The following is a 16,001-nucleotide window of genomic DNA, read 5'->3' on the forward strand; positions in this document are numbered from 1 at the left end:
AGGCAGCATTGATCGGATGCTGCAGGTGTTTCCCCTCTGGCTCTGCAGTGAGAATGAAGCAATTAAATACAGCGATTGCCAAGTTCTCCCCTCCGCTCTGAGCAGAGAGCTGTGACTGTCAGTCACCAGCTCTCTGCTCAGAGCGGAGGGGGAGAACTTGGCAGTCGCTGTATAAGATCGCTTCATTCTCACTGCAGAGCCAGAGGGGAAATACCTGCAGCATCCGATCAATGCTGCCTCCATCTATGTGAAAATAATTTACTCTTTTTTTTGCAAAGCCTATACTTCTCTCTTAAAAGTGGAACAGAAAGGGAGTATGAACAACATGATCCCTGCACTGTATTATAGCCGTAACTCTCAGTTGCAACCCTGGTAAAGGAGCACTGTGTGTTGTTTACAGCATTAATGAATCTATGATTTGTACAGTAACCAGCATCCATGCAGATCTATAGTTGTCATTTTTGCAGGTAACTTATTTGACTTGTGTCGATAGCAAGGAAACAAATAAATCAAAATCCTGGTGTTCCATTTAAAAAAAAATCTATCGATCAAAAATGTTTTTGATTGTTTTTAGATCAGCAAACCCCCAACTTACATGTTGTAGCATTTTTAACATCAGAAGCTGGGCCATAAATTCCATTGTTAGTGACTGCATAGACTTTAAAGCTGTAGTCTGATCCCGGTTTTAGATTTGACACAACTGTGCTACTGTTTTTTAAAAAAGTTTGGTTTCCAAGATCTTGTCCTTGCCAATCCACAGTATAAGAATATGTTTTATTATTTGGGTCACTGGATTCTGTCCAAGAAACTGTCACTTCTTTAGTAGATATGTTAGATATGGTCAAATCTTTCACTACAGATGGCACTAGAGAGACATAAAAACAAAAAGCATTATACACATATACAGAATAGCGATACATGAATTTATCTGCAAACTAGTTGAGTTGGGTAACTGCAGGTTTTGCAATTCTTTTAAATGTATTCATGCAGCTTTTTTCAGTCTAACGACCAAACTCATAATCCTTATTTGTCAACATTTCAAAAAACTTTCCAGGGGCACTCTTTTTTGCTATGTATCTAGTAGGCAATTGTATAGAGAGAATGTATTTTAATTAGGGGCAGGGCATTAATTTCAAATGGGAGTGGATCTACAAGAGGTATATCATTAACCTATTGTACAATTTAAACTTAAAGTGGTTGTAAAGGCAGAAGGTTTTTTTTATCTTAATACGTTCTATGCATTAAGATAAAAAGCCTTCTGTGTGTAGCAGCCCCCCCAGCCCCCCTAATACTTACCTGAGCCCCAACTCTATCCAGCGATGTTCACGAGTGCCTCGGCCATGTGGGGGCACTCGACAGAAAAGAGGGGCCAAGAGCACGGAAGAGGGACACAAGAAGAGGAGGATCTGGGCTGATCTGTGCAAAATAACTGCACAGAGCAGGTAAGTATTACGTTTGTTATTTTTAAAGAAAAAAAAAAAAAAGAAACTTTAGTATCACTTTAAAATATTGTATATGCAAGAAAAGTCATCATGATATGCACAGATACACAGACAAGAAGGTATTGTTCATTAGTAACATTATTTATGTGTTTGTTTGTATAGTATATTTAAAGTGATTGTAAAGGTATTTTTTAAAATAACAAACATGTCTATACTTACCTGCTCTGTTCAATTTAATTGCACAGAGCGGCCCTCAACCTCCTCTTTTTGGGGCCCCTGGCCCCTCCCCTCCATCCAGTGTCCCCATGGGAAGCCACTTGACACAGACAGCGGGACTTTTTTTTAAAGGAATGCATTAAGGTAACCACTTTAACCACTTTAGCTCTAGGCCTTTTCTGGCACTTTTCAGTATTTTTTGCTAGAAAATTTCTTAGAACCCCCAAACATTATATATATTTTTTAAAACAGAGGCCCTAGAGAATAAAATGGTGGGTGTTGCAATTTTATGATGTCACACGGTATTTGTGCAGTGGTTTTTCAAATGCAATTTATTTTAAATACACTTTTAATTTTAATGCAAAAGAACTCAATACATAAATTAGTTTTTTGGTAACATATAAAAAGTCACGCTTTAAAATTGCAAACTCCCGTGCAACTGGCGACTAACGCCGTAAATTGTACTATCTATAGGCGACGTTTTAAAAGCTTTTACAGGTTACCACAAATCTGGTGCTAAATTTACTGTCCATAATTTGACATTCGTATTGATACCTCACACGTGTGGGACAACCAGTGTATGTGTGCATGCAGGACACATGCGTGTGTTCATCTTTGCGTGTGAGCATGGGGGGGAAGGGGCACTTAAAAAAACAAATACATTTTTTTTTTATATATATATTTTTTACACTGTCGCTTTACATTTTTTTTATTTTGGATCACTTTTATTGCTACCACAAGGAATGTAAACATTCCTTGTGACAGCAATCGGCATGTGACATTTTTTTAAACAAGGCTAAAATAGGAAATAATCACTTTTGACGCTTTTGACGCTCATTATAGCTAGTATGCATATCATACTAGCTCATTATGAATTGCTTACCTGAGATCGAAGCCCCTGAAGCGTCCCTCGTTCACCTCCTCCGTCGCCGCCATGATACCCGGAGTGGCTTCTAGGTATTGCTCCTCCGGCGCTGAGACTGGCCGGAGCAGTGATGACGTCACTCCGGCGCATGTGCGCAGGAGCCCTCAGTGACGGCATGATCGCCTTCACTAACGACATGCTCAGTGCGCCTGTGCCATTCATCGGTGCCCGTTTTTAGGAATATATCTCCTTAACTGTGTATGTTAAGGAGATATTTCTTGCACCTATAGGTAAGCCTTAATCAAGGCTTACTTGTAGGTTAAAGTAGTCTGTAAGGGTTTACAACCACTTTAAAAACAGACCAAAATGCCTATTTTTAATGCCTGCGTGTAACAGTGCTAAATGAGCCCTAAAAAGATTTTTTAAAAAAAGAATCTTATTTCTGTCTGAGTTACTGTTATGCCCCGTACACACGGTCAGATTTTCCGCTGGAAAATGTACGATCGGAGCGTGTTGTCAGACATTCCGACCGTGTGTGGGCTCCATCGGACATTTTCCATCATATTTTCCGACACACAAAGTTTGAGAGCAGGCTATAAAATTTTCCGACAACAAAATCCGATCGTGTCAATTCCGACTGTGTGTGGCCTGTTCCAACGCACAAAGTGCCACGCATGCTCAGAAGAAATTCCGAGACGGAACAGCTCGGTCTGGTAAAATTAGTGTTCGCAATGGATACAGCACTTTCGTCATGGTGCAATGTAAAAAATGGTTTAATACAGCGCACTCTCTTCTTCTTTATAATGTGAGAAGAATGAAGTAGTTTTGCTGCTCATATTCACAGACTTCTCACAAACTTCTTCCTTTATTATTTATTGTGATTCCCTCAATATATTTTGATTTGTCACATCTGACCAATTTTTTTTTTGGTTTGTTTTTAATTGTAAAAAATTTGTTTACAAGGCTGTTTTTTGTTAAAAATGTTTTATGCTTTTTAATAAAGAATTTTTTGGTGTGTGTTTTGTGTGTCAACTTACCACAACACCATTGATATCTTATATTATTGAATCTCAATGAGATTGTTTGGTGTTGGTGTCCCTTGTTAATTTCACATTGTATTTTGAAATGTACCTGCCTCCTCACCAACAAACTGTTTTTTTTTAAGGAAAATACACATAGGCGAGTATAATTGAACCAAAAATGCCTTTATTAAGGGCTCACAACCAAACAAAGAGGGAGGAAACACTGGAGAAACAGCTGAAATTGGTGAAGTCTTTGACCCCCAAGGCAGACATCAATTATTTTACAGGAAAATTGGTGGCCTGAGGAGTCCATATCTAAGGTAGTGCAGTCTGGTCAGAAGTCCCAGAGATCCAGAAAGCAGCAGATGACATCTGTGTCCCCAGGCTGTGGTCATACAAGAAAACATAAGAGTTCAATATAGGGACCGTGAAGTTCAACTAATGGTGAAAAAACATCTGAGAAGAAAAAAGGAAAAAGTACTCAATGTTTATATGACTCATAAGAATTGATAGTCCATATAAATGCAGTGACTTCGTGTGAAAAACAATTCAAATGCATGACATCCAAAGTGTAGACAGGAGAGGCACACCACCACCGAAAATGAGAAGGCTTACCAGATCTCGTGGACCCAGGAGGGCATACGCCCAAATGGGTCGAATCAGGCTTGGGTGGTGGGTGATGATAGATGCTCCGGAGAGATGGTGAAGATGGACGTCTAAAAGTAAACCGTGGACTTATGTGTCCCTCAGGATTGGAAAAGGAACCAAGCATTGCCTCCTTCCAACGCTCCTTTATCATGGAACTGTTGGAATTCGCCACTAAGCGAAGCTACTTTTGGTTCAATCAACAATATTATCTACAGCTATGCGGCGTGGCTATGGGCGCTAAATTCGCCCCTAGCCTCGCCAATCTGTTTATGGCGAAGTGGGAGGAGGATGTCGTCTATGCCAATAGGGACTCTTCCCTTACGATGTGCGTGCGGTACATAGACGACATCCTCCTCCTTTGGAGGGGTAGTGTCGAATCTCTTGATTCATTTTTCAAATATTTGAACAACAATGACAGAGGCATTTCCCTATCCTACACAGCCAGTAGAGACAAAATTAATTTCTTGGATTTGGAAATCAGACTACGCAATGGTAGATTTCATTTTCAGACGCATTTTAAAGCCACGGATCGCAATAGCTTCATACCACCGGATAGCTGCCATCATCGATCCTGGCTTGATTCCGTACCACGTAGTCAATTTCTCAGGCTATGGAGAAATTGTTCTGATACTGACACCTTTAGATCACAGTCTGAACATTTAAGAACAAAATTTATAGATAAAGACTACGACCCTAGTCTTGTTGATCGCGAGTTCCAACACGCTCTTGCGATTAACAGGGAGTCTACTAGAGGAAAGACCCAAAAGAGAACAAGGAGACACCTTTAGATGGTCCATGCTTACCTCCTTTTCTACCCAACACAAACAAATTAGGGCTATCCTCTCAAAACATTGGGGCATTCTGAAAAATGACCGAGTCCTAAACACAGTTTTGCTTGACCGGGCTAAAGTCATTTTCAGAGGAGCTCCAACTCTACAGAACAAAATCGCTCCAAATATTATCAACCCTCCTATACGCCAGCCTTTCTTCCATGAGATGGAAGGTTTCTACTTGTGTAGAAAGTGTACGGTGTGCCAGCACAATTCTGGGATAGGATAGAAAACTGTGTCATTTACATCTACAGTCACCCAAAAACGATATCCTGTCAAGCAGTTTTGTACTTGCACTACCAGTTACATTGTATACTTGATTACATGCCACTGTGGGAAACAGTATGTAGGTCGCACCATCCGCTCTTTTGCGGTTAGAGTAGCGGAGCACATTGCTCTCATTAAGAACGGTGATACCAAACATACTGTCCCAAGACACTATAAGTTAAATCACAATCGTGTAATTGAGGGATCAATTTGTGGTGATCGACAAATATATTCCTCCCTGGAGGGGTGGTGCCAGGACCAGAGGGGTGTCCCGTTTAGAGACCTTTTGGATCCATGAGCTCCGTACATATTTTCCTTTGGGTATGAATGTGGAACTGGACATCAATGCCTTCATCAATAGGGCTTGATGCCCAGCTTCATTATTTTTCACTTGCTCTCTCTTGCTTTATTTTCTATTCATACAACTTTTTCTTCTTGATTCTGACATAGTTTATCCATATGTAAGATTTGGCTTTTTTAGTTTTGCACGCAATACCTACATGCGTTTTTTAGATTATATATGTGTGAGATGTATTTGTATATTGTTATGGGAGTCCACTCCACATATATGCATTCACACAATCTTGTGGGTTAGTCACTGACATTGCCCAATTACTTTATAACAACATATCTGTATATGGGCAGTTTATATATTTTTATTTTTATTTTTATTTTGACATTCTCTTCACATTGTCACTTTTGGCATATTATATTGGCCCTTGGATAGTAATATGTCCATGCATATTTATACGTTTGCACATAGATTGTCCCCCTATTTGGATATGGACAACAGTTATGTATTAAGTAACAATCCTTTTTACACATATATCATATGCATCTTTGGTTACACACATACTGTAGGTGTCCGTTTATGAAGCAGTGAAATCTATTCACTGCTTCATTCTCCGGCATTCACAGAGAAGATCTTTCTCCTCTGTGTGCCTGTTTATGAAGCGGCGTAGATCGCTTCACCTTCTGAGGAGTGAAGCGATCTACAAACGCTTCCAACAGTGGAGAACGGCCCCTGATACTGGAATCTCATGAGACTTTACGAGATTACAGCACCAGAAATTCTCCGAAAAAACAAAGATGTCAGTTTATTAAGCAGTGATAAATCATCACCGCTCAATACACTGACAGACGGCGTGGATTAATGTTAATAAAATAATGAGTCCCCCTACATTATATACATATGTATACACACACACACACACACACATTATATATACATGTATATACACACACATTAAATATATATACATATACACATTATATGTATATATGTATATATATGTATACACTGTAATGTTTGGGGAACCAGCTAGATCGCAGGACACAGGCTTTTTACTCAAAAGGAGATTTATTGAACTTAAATAGCTTTACAGCAGCAAAAACAAAAGAAAAAGGTTTCAGTCTCACCGACTTGCAAAGTCCAGAACTGCTATTGCAGTTAAACAGTCCTTAGTTTCTGTTGCAGGTAGATTCCTCTAGCAGGAGGCTTCCAGGCAGGACACTGCTATTCACTGTTGCTGCACACCAAAACACCAAAACACCATCCACATTCTCCTCTACACTCCTCCACACCCTCTCTAACTTCCTGTCTTGTTTTAAACCCACTTCCTCTTACAGGTGAGTTAACCCTTTTTTGTTCCCTTAAAGGGACCACAGTCCAAACAGAGGGGAAACATAGCGTCCTTCCAGGACCCAGCCACGGCGTCCTGTACATATCCCCCCCTGTGCCCCAACGTCATGGAGGTGGAGGCAACAGTGGAGCTCAAACAATGGACTCGGGAGAGGGCATCTGCATTTTGGTGCAGTCTCCCAGGCCTATGCTCCACTACAAATTTAAATTCCTGGAGTGCCAGGAACCACCGAGTAACCCTGGCATTATTCCCTTTACCCTGTCTCAACCATGTTAAAGGGGCATGGTCAGAAATCAGCCTAAACTTCCTCCCCAAAAGGTAATATCTGAGGGACTCAAGAGCCCACTTAATGGCCAGACACTCTCGTTCAATTATAGCGTAGTTTTTCACCGCTGGTGTTAACTTCCTACTGAGGAAGACTACCTGGTGCTCCTCTCCATGAACAACCTGTGACAACACCGCTCCCAACCCTACATCAGAAGCATCAGTTTGGACAACAAACTCTTTTGAAAAATTGGGTGCTACCAGGACAGGGTTATGGAAAAAAATCTTGCGAGCCACAATTATCCAGTGCCTTAATGGAAATTCAACCAAACAGCTACCCGGCTGCAGGCGCAGATCACGTATTCATGACCGTGCGATAAATGATATATGAAAAAAATGCGCCGCGCCTAGGGGTGTAACTGAATAACTGTAAATCTAAGTACAAATCATAAATAATAAAGCGTGCAAATCAAATAGAGCCTAAAGCTCTGATCACTTACTAAGATCACCTGCTGTGTGAATCCTAAAGCTCTGATCACTTACTAAAATCATCTGCTGTGTGAATCCTATGACCAAACACACTAAAAAATATCTAGTGCAATAAATCACAAAGTGCAATGTGCATAGAAAAACGTAATAAGATAAATATACAATCCACAGTGATTAAAATATAATCATTCCTAATAAGGTGTATATGCTAAAAAATGTTACACATATGTAGATCCACTGTGATTAAAATGAAAAAGAAAAAAAAATTAAATAAAACAATATATATATTCGTAAAACACAAACAGAGTAAATCAATCACATGCGTGGGCGAATTGAAACTATAATCGCCCTAATAAAGGTGTTCAAATCACATCCGTGAAAAAATCTTCCATTCCAGTAACATAAAGTGACCAAGTTCAAATAAAAGTCAGTGTAATGGTGATGGTTCAAAGAAAAAGTTCCAGTTTTGAATCAAACGTGCCCAAAGAAAAACATGCTGTGAAGTGCCTTGGTGACCCCCAATGTGATTGCGCTCACCTTGGAGCGTGTGACACAGGTTTTAATTGTGTCAATACACGCTTTTGGAGCCACCCCTGGGCTCAGTATTAGGTACAGCTGATTCCCACACTGGATTCTTTATGGCTCCACTCACATCAGACCATATAAAAGAAAAAGGCTAATATAGTATAATACCGTAGGATACTTTTATTAAAATCACATCCAATCCCCACATGGGGTACTCACATTTATAAGGTGCTCATGTGCACCAAACATAACATAGGAAAAAACGGCTGTGCGGCGTGCTGCGGGGTGTGAGAGCTCCACAACCCAGCTCTGTGCTGATCGCTCCGTCCTGGCCCCTCCCCTACGCGTCTTCGACACAGGGAGTCACGTGTCTTCATCAGGGGGATATGATTGGACGGGCGCTCTACAGTTTAAATACCCTAACGGCGGCCATTTTGCGTAAGACCGCGGACATTAATATGCTGGGCTCCACTCCTCCTAGTGAATTTAAAGCCATTAACAGCGGCCATTTTGCGTGGGACCGCAGACATATATACAATGGGTTCCGCTTTGAATACTCACAGCACAAAAATAATGCATCTATACGAACTCCAAATATAACTATATCCTGTAATAAAAATATCCTGTAATAAAAAAACCCAGGACGGAGCTAGGAAGGGATTGGAAACTCACGCCGCTCAGCATACCCTCAAACTAAGTAAATACTAGTAAACATGGAAATGACTGTAATGATGATTAATAAATAATATGCAGGCATAGTGCAGACATGGTGATTAAATGTATAAATGTATAACCTACCCTTTAGATAAACTCCATAAGAATATATGCTGGGAAACAACTACCCGTATCATCACAATAAAAAATCTTTAATAAAATAAAATAAAATTGGGTTTTAGGGCAAACTAAAAAAAAAAAAAATAAATAAATAAATAAATAAATAAATAAATAAATAAAAAAAATTGGGTTTTATGGCAAGCGGATAAACGCCCTTTAATCGCATGATCTGCGAGTTGAATGTCATAATCGCATGGTGTATGAATATAGATCAACATTAAAAACTAATTTTAAAACCTAGGTCAGGTTTATACATGCCCCACAATCGCACAACATGCGACTAAATAATATTTAATCGCATGGTGTGAAATATAATATAAAACATCAATAATTAATTAAAAACAAATGAAAAGGAGCTGATTTGATTAAGTCTAAGGTCAAGTTCGTGTGTGACCATCGATCGCACAACTTACAACTAGGTGTATAAAATCGCATGATGTGTAAATACAGTAAAAAATATCAAAAATTACTTAGAAAACATACCCTCAAACTAAGTAAATACTAGTAAACATGGAAATGACTGTAATGATGATTAATAAATAATATGCAGGCATAGTGCAGACATGGTGATTAAATGTATAAATGTATAACCTACCCTTTAGATAAACTCCATAAGAATATATACTGGGAAACAACTACCCGTATCATCATAAAAAAATCTTTAATAAAATAAAATTGGGTTTTAGGGCAAACTAATAAAAAAAAAAAAAAAAAAATTGGGTTTTATGGCAAGCTGATAAACGCCCTTTAATCGCATGATCTGCGAGTTGAATGTCATAATCGCATGGTGTATGAATATAGATCAACATTAAAAACTAATTTTAAAACCTAGGTCAGGTTTATACATGCCCCACAATCGCACAACATGCGACTAAATAATATTTAATCGCATGGTGTGAAATATAATATAAAACATCAATAATTAATTAAAAACAAATGAAAAGGAGCTGATTTGATTAAGTCTAAGGTCAAGTTCGTGTGTGACCATCGATCGCACAACTTACAACTAGGTGTATAAAATCTCATGATGTGTAAATACAGTAAAAAATATCAAAAATTACTTAGAAAACATACCCTCAAACTAAGTAAATACTAGTAAACATGGAAATGACTGTAATGATGATTAATAAATAATATGCAGGCATAGTGCAGACATGGTGATTAAATGTATAAATGTATAACCTACCCTTTAGATAAACTCCATAAGAATATATACTGGGAAACAACTACCCGTATCATCATAAAAAAATCTTTAATAAAATAAAATTGGGTTTTAGGGCAAACTAATAAAAAAAAAAAAATAAAAATTGGGTTTTATGGCAAGCTGATAAACGCCCTTTAATCGCATGATCTGCGAGTTGAATGTCATAATCGCATGGTATATGAATATAGATCAACATTAAAAACTAATTTTAAAACCTAGGTCAGGTTTATACATGCCCCACAATCGCACAACATGCGACTAAATAATATTTAATCGCATGGTGTGAAATATAATATAAAACATCAATAATTAATTAAAAACAAACGAAAAGGAGCCGATTTGATTAAGTCTAAGGTCAAGTTTGTGTGTGACCATCGATCGCACAACTTACAACTAGGTGTATAAAATCGCATGGTGTGTAAATACAGTAAAAAATATCAAAAATTACTTAGAAAACATGCGAGATCAAATTCCTTGTTCAACCCACCAGGCGACAAGGAGCCAAGTTGGTATATCCACCATGACTCGCGTTTGCTGATGTCCCTGGTATAGTTAGAGCCTCTCCAATTATGTTTTGGGGCCTCCAATCCCCAAAAACTCATACCCTGCGTGCTCTGATTATGCGCATTCTTAAAATGTACGTATAAAAAATGGCTATCAGATCCATTCCGTATGTTCCTAACGTGCTCCTCCATACGGTCTTTTAAAGCCCTAATAGTACGGCCAACATAGAACAAATTGCAAGGGCACTGGATTACATATACCACTCCAATGGTGTCACAAGAAACAAAGTCATCTATCTTGTATATTTGTCCATTACGGGGGTTATGGAATTCTTTAACTCTCTTAGTGTTAGATGGTACTCTGATACAACTATAACATCTCCCACATCCAAAAAAGCCCTTTAAATCCCAGAACATCTTCGGTTTTGGTAGGGGAGGTTCTACTACATTGTGTACTAATCGGTCACGTAGACAGGGCGCTCTTTTATAAACAATCTTAGGACTGTCAGGTATCAATTCTCTTAAATGACAGTCCTGTTTGAGTACATTCCAGTACTTTTTTAAAATCTTCTCTACGTCCTTACTTTGTAGACAATAATCCAAAACTATACAAGTTCCATCATATTCATCATCACCCACAGTAATATCTTTATCTTTCAGTAAATCATCCCTACTATAATTCTTCACCAAACTTTTCTCTTTTTCTAAAAATTCTTCCTTGTAACCTTTATCCAGAAACATCTTTTTTAATCTATCCGCTTGGGAATCAAAGTCATCATCTTGCGTACAGTTTCTCCTCATTCTTGTGAACTGTCCTCTGGGGATATTGCTAAGCCACGGTTTGTAATGGCAACTAGTAGTAGGAATGTAGGAGTTGCGATCAGTAGTTTTAAAAAAAGACCTCGTAATAACACCATGGGTTGTGGTCACAATCTCTAAGTCAAGAAAGTGTATGCGGTCCCTACTAATCTCCCAAGTCAGAGAGATACCTCGATCATTATTATTCATAGACTCCAACAATTCCGTTAGTGATTCTGCACTCCCCTTCCATATGATCAAAAGATCATCTATAAATCTTCTGTACAGTAGTAAGTCTCCATATTGCTCAATTTGCACTGACTCCTCTTCCCATTTGGCCATGTACAAGTTTGCTACACTCGGGGCGAATTTCGCGCCCATGGCCACACCCCTTATTTGTAGGAAGAACCTATTATCATACCAAAAAAAGTTATGGTGTAAACAAAAATTTAAACACTTTAAAATGAACCCGCATAGGCCCCTATCAAAATCTTCTTCCTTACTTAAGGCCCATTCCACGGCTTCCAAGGCCCCTTCATGATTAATGTTGGTATATAATGAAGCTACATCACCCGTAGCCATTATTATATTGCCATCCGTGACGTATTCATCCAACAATTGAAGGGTATGCTTAGTATCCTTCAAATAAGCACGTGTTTTCTTTACTAGGGGTTGTAGATGAAGGTCAATGTACTCCCCCAATCTAGAAGTGAGGGACTCAATCCCACTCACAATGGGCCGTCCTGGTGGGTTTACACTATCTTTATGAATTTTGGGAAGATAATATATTACTGGGATCCTACTAACTGTGGGAATTAAGTATTTAGCTTCTTGATTATTCAGGAATTCATTATCCACCCCGTATTTTATAATCAAATCTAGTTCCTTCCTGAAATCCCTAGAGGGATCAGTACTTAATGCTTGGTATGTGCTCTCATCATTCAATATCCTATTCATCTCATCCTTGTATTGCTGTAATGAGAGTACCACGATACCCCCCCCTTGTCCGCCGGTCTGATGACAATATCTGTTCTTTTTTCCAATGACTCCAGCCCATTGTGAGTGGGATTGAGTCCCTCACTTCTAGATTGGGGGAGTACATTGACCTTCATCTACAACCCCTAGTAAAGAAAACACGTGCTTATTTGAAGGATACTAAGCATACCCTTCAATTGTTGGATGAATACGTCACGGATGGCAATATAATAATGGCTACGGGTGATGTAGCTTCATTATATACCAACATTAATCATGAAGGGGCCTTGGAAGCCGTGGAATGGGCCTTAAGTAAGGAAGAAGATTTTGATAGGGGCCTATGCGGGTTCATTTTAAAGTGTTTAAATTTTTGTTTACACCATAACTTTTTTTGGTATGATAATAGGTTCTTCCTACAAATAAGGGGTGTGGCCATGGGCGCGAAATTCGCCCCGAGTGTAGCAAACTTGTACATGGCCAAATGGGAAGAGGAGTCAGTGCAAATTGAGCAATATGGAGACTTACTACTGTACAGAAGATTTATAGATGATCTTTTGATCATATGGAAGGGGAGTGCAGAATCACTAACGGAATTGTTGGAGTCTATGAATAATAATGATCGAGGTATCTCTCTGACTTGGGAGATTAGTAGGGACCGCATACACTTTCTTGACTTAGAGATTGTGACCACAACCCATGGTGTTATTACGAGGTCTTTTTTTAAAACTACTGATCGCAACTCCTACATTCCTACTACTAGTTGCCATTACAAACCGTGGCTTAGCAATATCCCCAGAGGACAGTTCACAAGAATGAGGAGAAACTGTACGCAAGATGATGACTTTGATTCCCAAGCGGATAGATTAAAAAAGATGTTTCTGGATAAAGGTTACAAGGAAGAATTTTTAGAAAAAGAGAAAAGTTTGGTGAAGAATTATAGTAGGGATGATTTACTGAAAGATAAAGATATTACTGTGGGTGATGATGAATATGATGGAACTTGTATAGTTTTGGATTATTGTCTACAAAGTAAGGACGTAGAGAAGATTTTAAAAAAGTACTGGAATGTACTCAAACAGGACTGTCATTTAAGAGAATTGATACCTGACAGTCCTAAGATTGTTTATAAAAGAGCGCCCTGTCTACGTGACCGATTAGTACACAATGTAGTAGAACCTCCCCTACCAAAACCGAAGATGTTCTGGGATTTAAAGGGCTTTTTTGGATGTGGGAGATGTTATAGTTGTATCAGAGTACCATCTAACACTAAGAGAGTTAAAGAATTCCATAACCCCCGTAATGGACAAATATACAAGATAGATGACTTTGTTTCTTGTGACACCATTGGAGTGGTATATGTAATCCAGTGCCCTTGCAATTTGTTCTATGTTGGCCGTACTATTAGGGCTTTAAAAGACCGTATGGAGGAGCACGTTAGGAACATACGGAATGGATCTGATAGCCATTTTTTATACGTACATTTTAAGAATGCGCATAATCAGAGCACGCAGGGTATGAGTTTTTGGGGATTGGAGGCCCCAAAACGTAATTGGAGAGGCTCTAACTATACCAGGGACATCAGCAAACGCGAGTCATGGTGGATATACCAACTTGGCTCCTTGTCGCCTGGTGGGTTGAACAAGGAATTTGATCTCGCATGTTTTCTAAGTAATTTTTGATATTTTTTACTGTATTTACACACCATGCGATTTTATACACCTAGTTGTAAGTTGTGCGATCGATGATCACACACGAACTTGACCTTAGACTTAATCAAATCGGCTCCTTTTCGTTTGTTTTTAATTAATTATTGATGTTTTATATTATATTTCACACCATGCGATTAAATATTATTTAGTCGCATGTTGTGCGATTGTGGGGCATGTATAAACCTGACCTAGGTTTTAAAATTAGTTTTTAATGTTGATCTATATTCATATACCATGCGATTATGACATTCAACTCGCAGATCATGCGATTAAAGGGCGTTTATCAGCTTGCCATAAAACCCAATTTTTTTTTTTTTTTTTTTTTATTAGTTTGCCCTAAAACCCAATTTTATTTTATTAAAGATTTTTTTATGATGATACGGGTAGTTGTTTCCCAGTATATATTCTTATGGAGTTTATCTAAAGGGTAGGTTATACATTTATACATTTAATCACCATGTCTGCACTATGCCTGCATATTATTTATTAATCATCATTACAGTCATTTCCATGTTTACTAGTATTTACTTAGTTTGAGGGTATGTTTTCTAAGTAATTTTTGATATTTTTTACTGTATTTACACATCATGAGATTTTATACACCTAGTTGTAAGTTGTGCGATCGATGGTCACACACGAACTTGACCTTAGACTTAATCAAATCAGCTCCTTTTCGTTTGTTTTTAATTAATTATTGATGTTTTATATTATATTTCACACCATGCGATTAAATATTATTTAGTCGCATGTTGTGCGATTGTGGGGCATGTATAAACCTGACCTAGGTTTTAAAATTAGTTTTTAATGTTGATCTATATTCATACACCATGCGATTATGACATTCAACTCGCAGATCATGCGATTAAAGGGCGTTTATCCGCTTGCCATAAAACCCAATTTTTTTTATTTTTTTTATTTTTATTTTTTTTTTTTTTTAGTTTGCCCTAAAACCCAATTTTATTTTATTTTATTAAAGATTTTTTATTGTGATGATACGGGTAGTTGTTTCCCAGCATATATTCTTATGGAGTTTATCTAAAGGGTAGGTTATACATTTATACATTTAATCACCATGTCTGCACTATGCCTGCATATTATTTATTAATCATCATTACAGTCATTTCCATGTTTACTAGTATTTACTTAGTTTGAGGGTATGCTGAGCGGTGTGAGTTTCCAATCCCTTCCTAGCTCCGTCCTGGGTTTTTTTATTACAGGATATTTTTATTACAGGATATAGTTATATTTGGAGTTCGTATAGATGCATTATTTTTGTGCTGTGAGTATTCAAAGCGGAGCCCATTGTATATATGTCTGCGGTCCCACGCAAAATGGCCGCTGTTAATGGCTTTAAATTCACTAGGAGGAGTGGAGCCCAGCATATTAATGTCCGCGGTCTTACGCAAAATGGCCGCCGTTAGGGTATTTAAACTGTAGAGCGCCCGTCCAATCATATCCCCCTGATGAAGACATGTGACTCCCTGTGTCGAAGACGCGTAGGGGAGGGGCCAGGACGGAGCGATCAGCACAGAGCTGGGTTGTGGAGCTCTCACACCCCGCAGCACGCCGCACAGCCGTTTTTTCCTATGTTATGTTTGGTGCACATGAGCACCTTATAAATGTGAGTACCCCATGTGGGGATTGGATGTGATTTTAATAAAAGTATCCTACGGTATTATACTATATTAGCCTTTTTCTTTTATATGGTCTGATGTGAGTGGAGCCATAAAGAATCCAGTGTGGGAATCAGCTGTACCTAATACTGAG

At 38.4% G+C, this 16,001-nt stretch overlaps 1 protein-coding gene across 2 annotated transcripts in view; it reads right to left on the reverse strand.

Moving 5' to 3' along the window:
* The window catches only part of LOC141110735 (receptor-type tyrosine-protein phosphatase H-like), a 788,595-nt gene that overhangs the window by 339,525 nt on the left and 433,069 nt on the right, over positions 1–16,001 (reverse strand). For both annotated transcript variants that reach the window (XM_073602293.1, XM_073602291.1), the window contains one exon: positions 596–865. In XM_073602293.1, the coding sequence (XP_073458394.1) occupies positions 596–865 (270 nt within the window). The remainder of the gene's footprint in view (positions 1–595; positions 866–16,001) is intronic.

This window comes from Aquarana catesbeiana, linkage group LG10, assembly GCF_042186555.1.
Source record: "Aquarana catesbeiana isolate 2022-GZ linkage group LG10, ASM4218655v1, whole genome shotgun sequence".
In the NCBI taxonomy this organism is placed as follows: domain Eukaryota; kingdom Metazoa; phylum Chordata; class Amphibia; order Anura; family Ranidae; genus Aquarana; species Aquarana catesbeiana.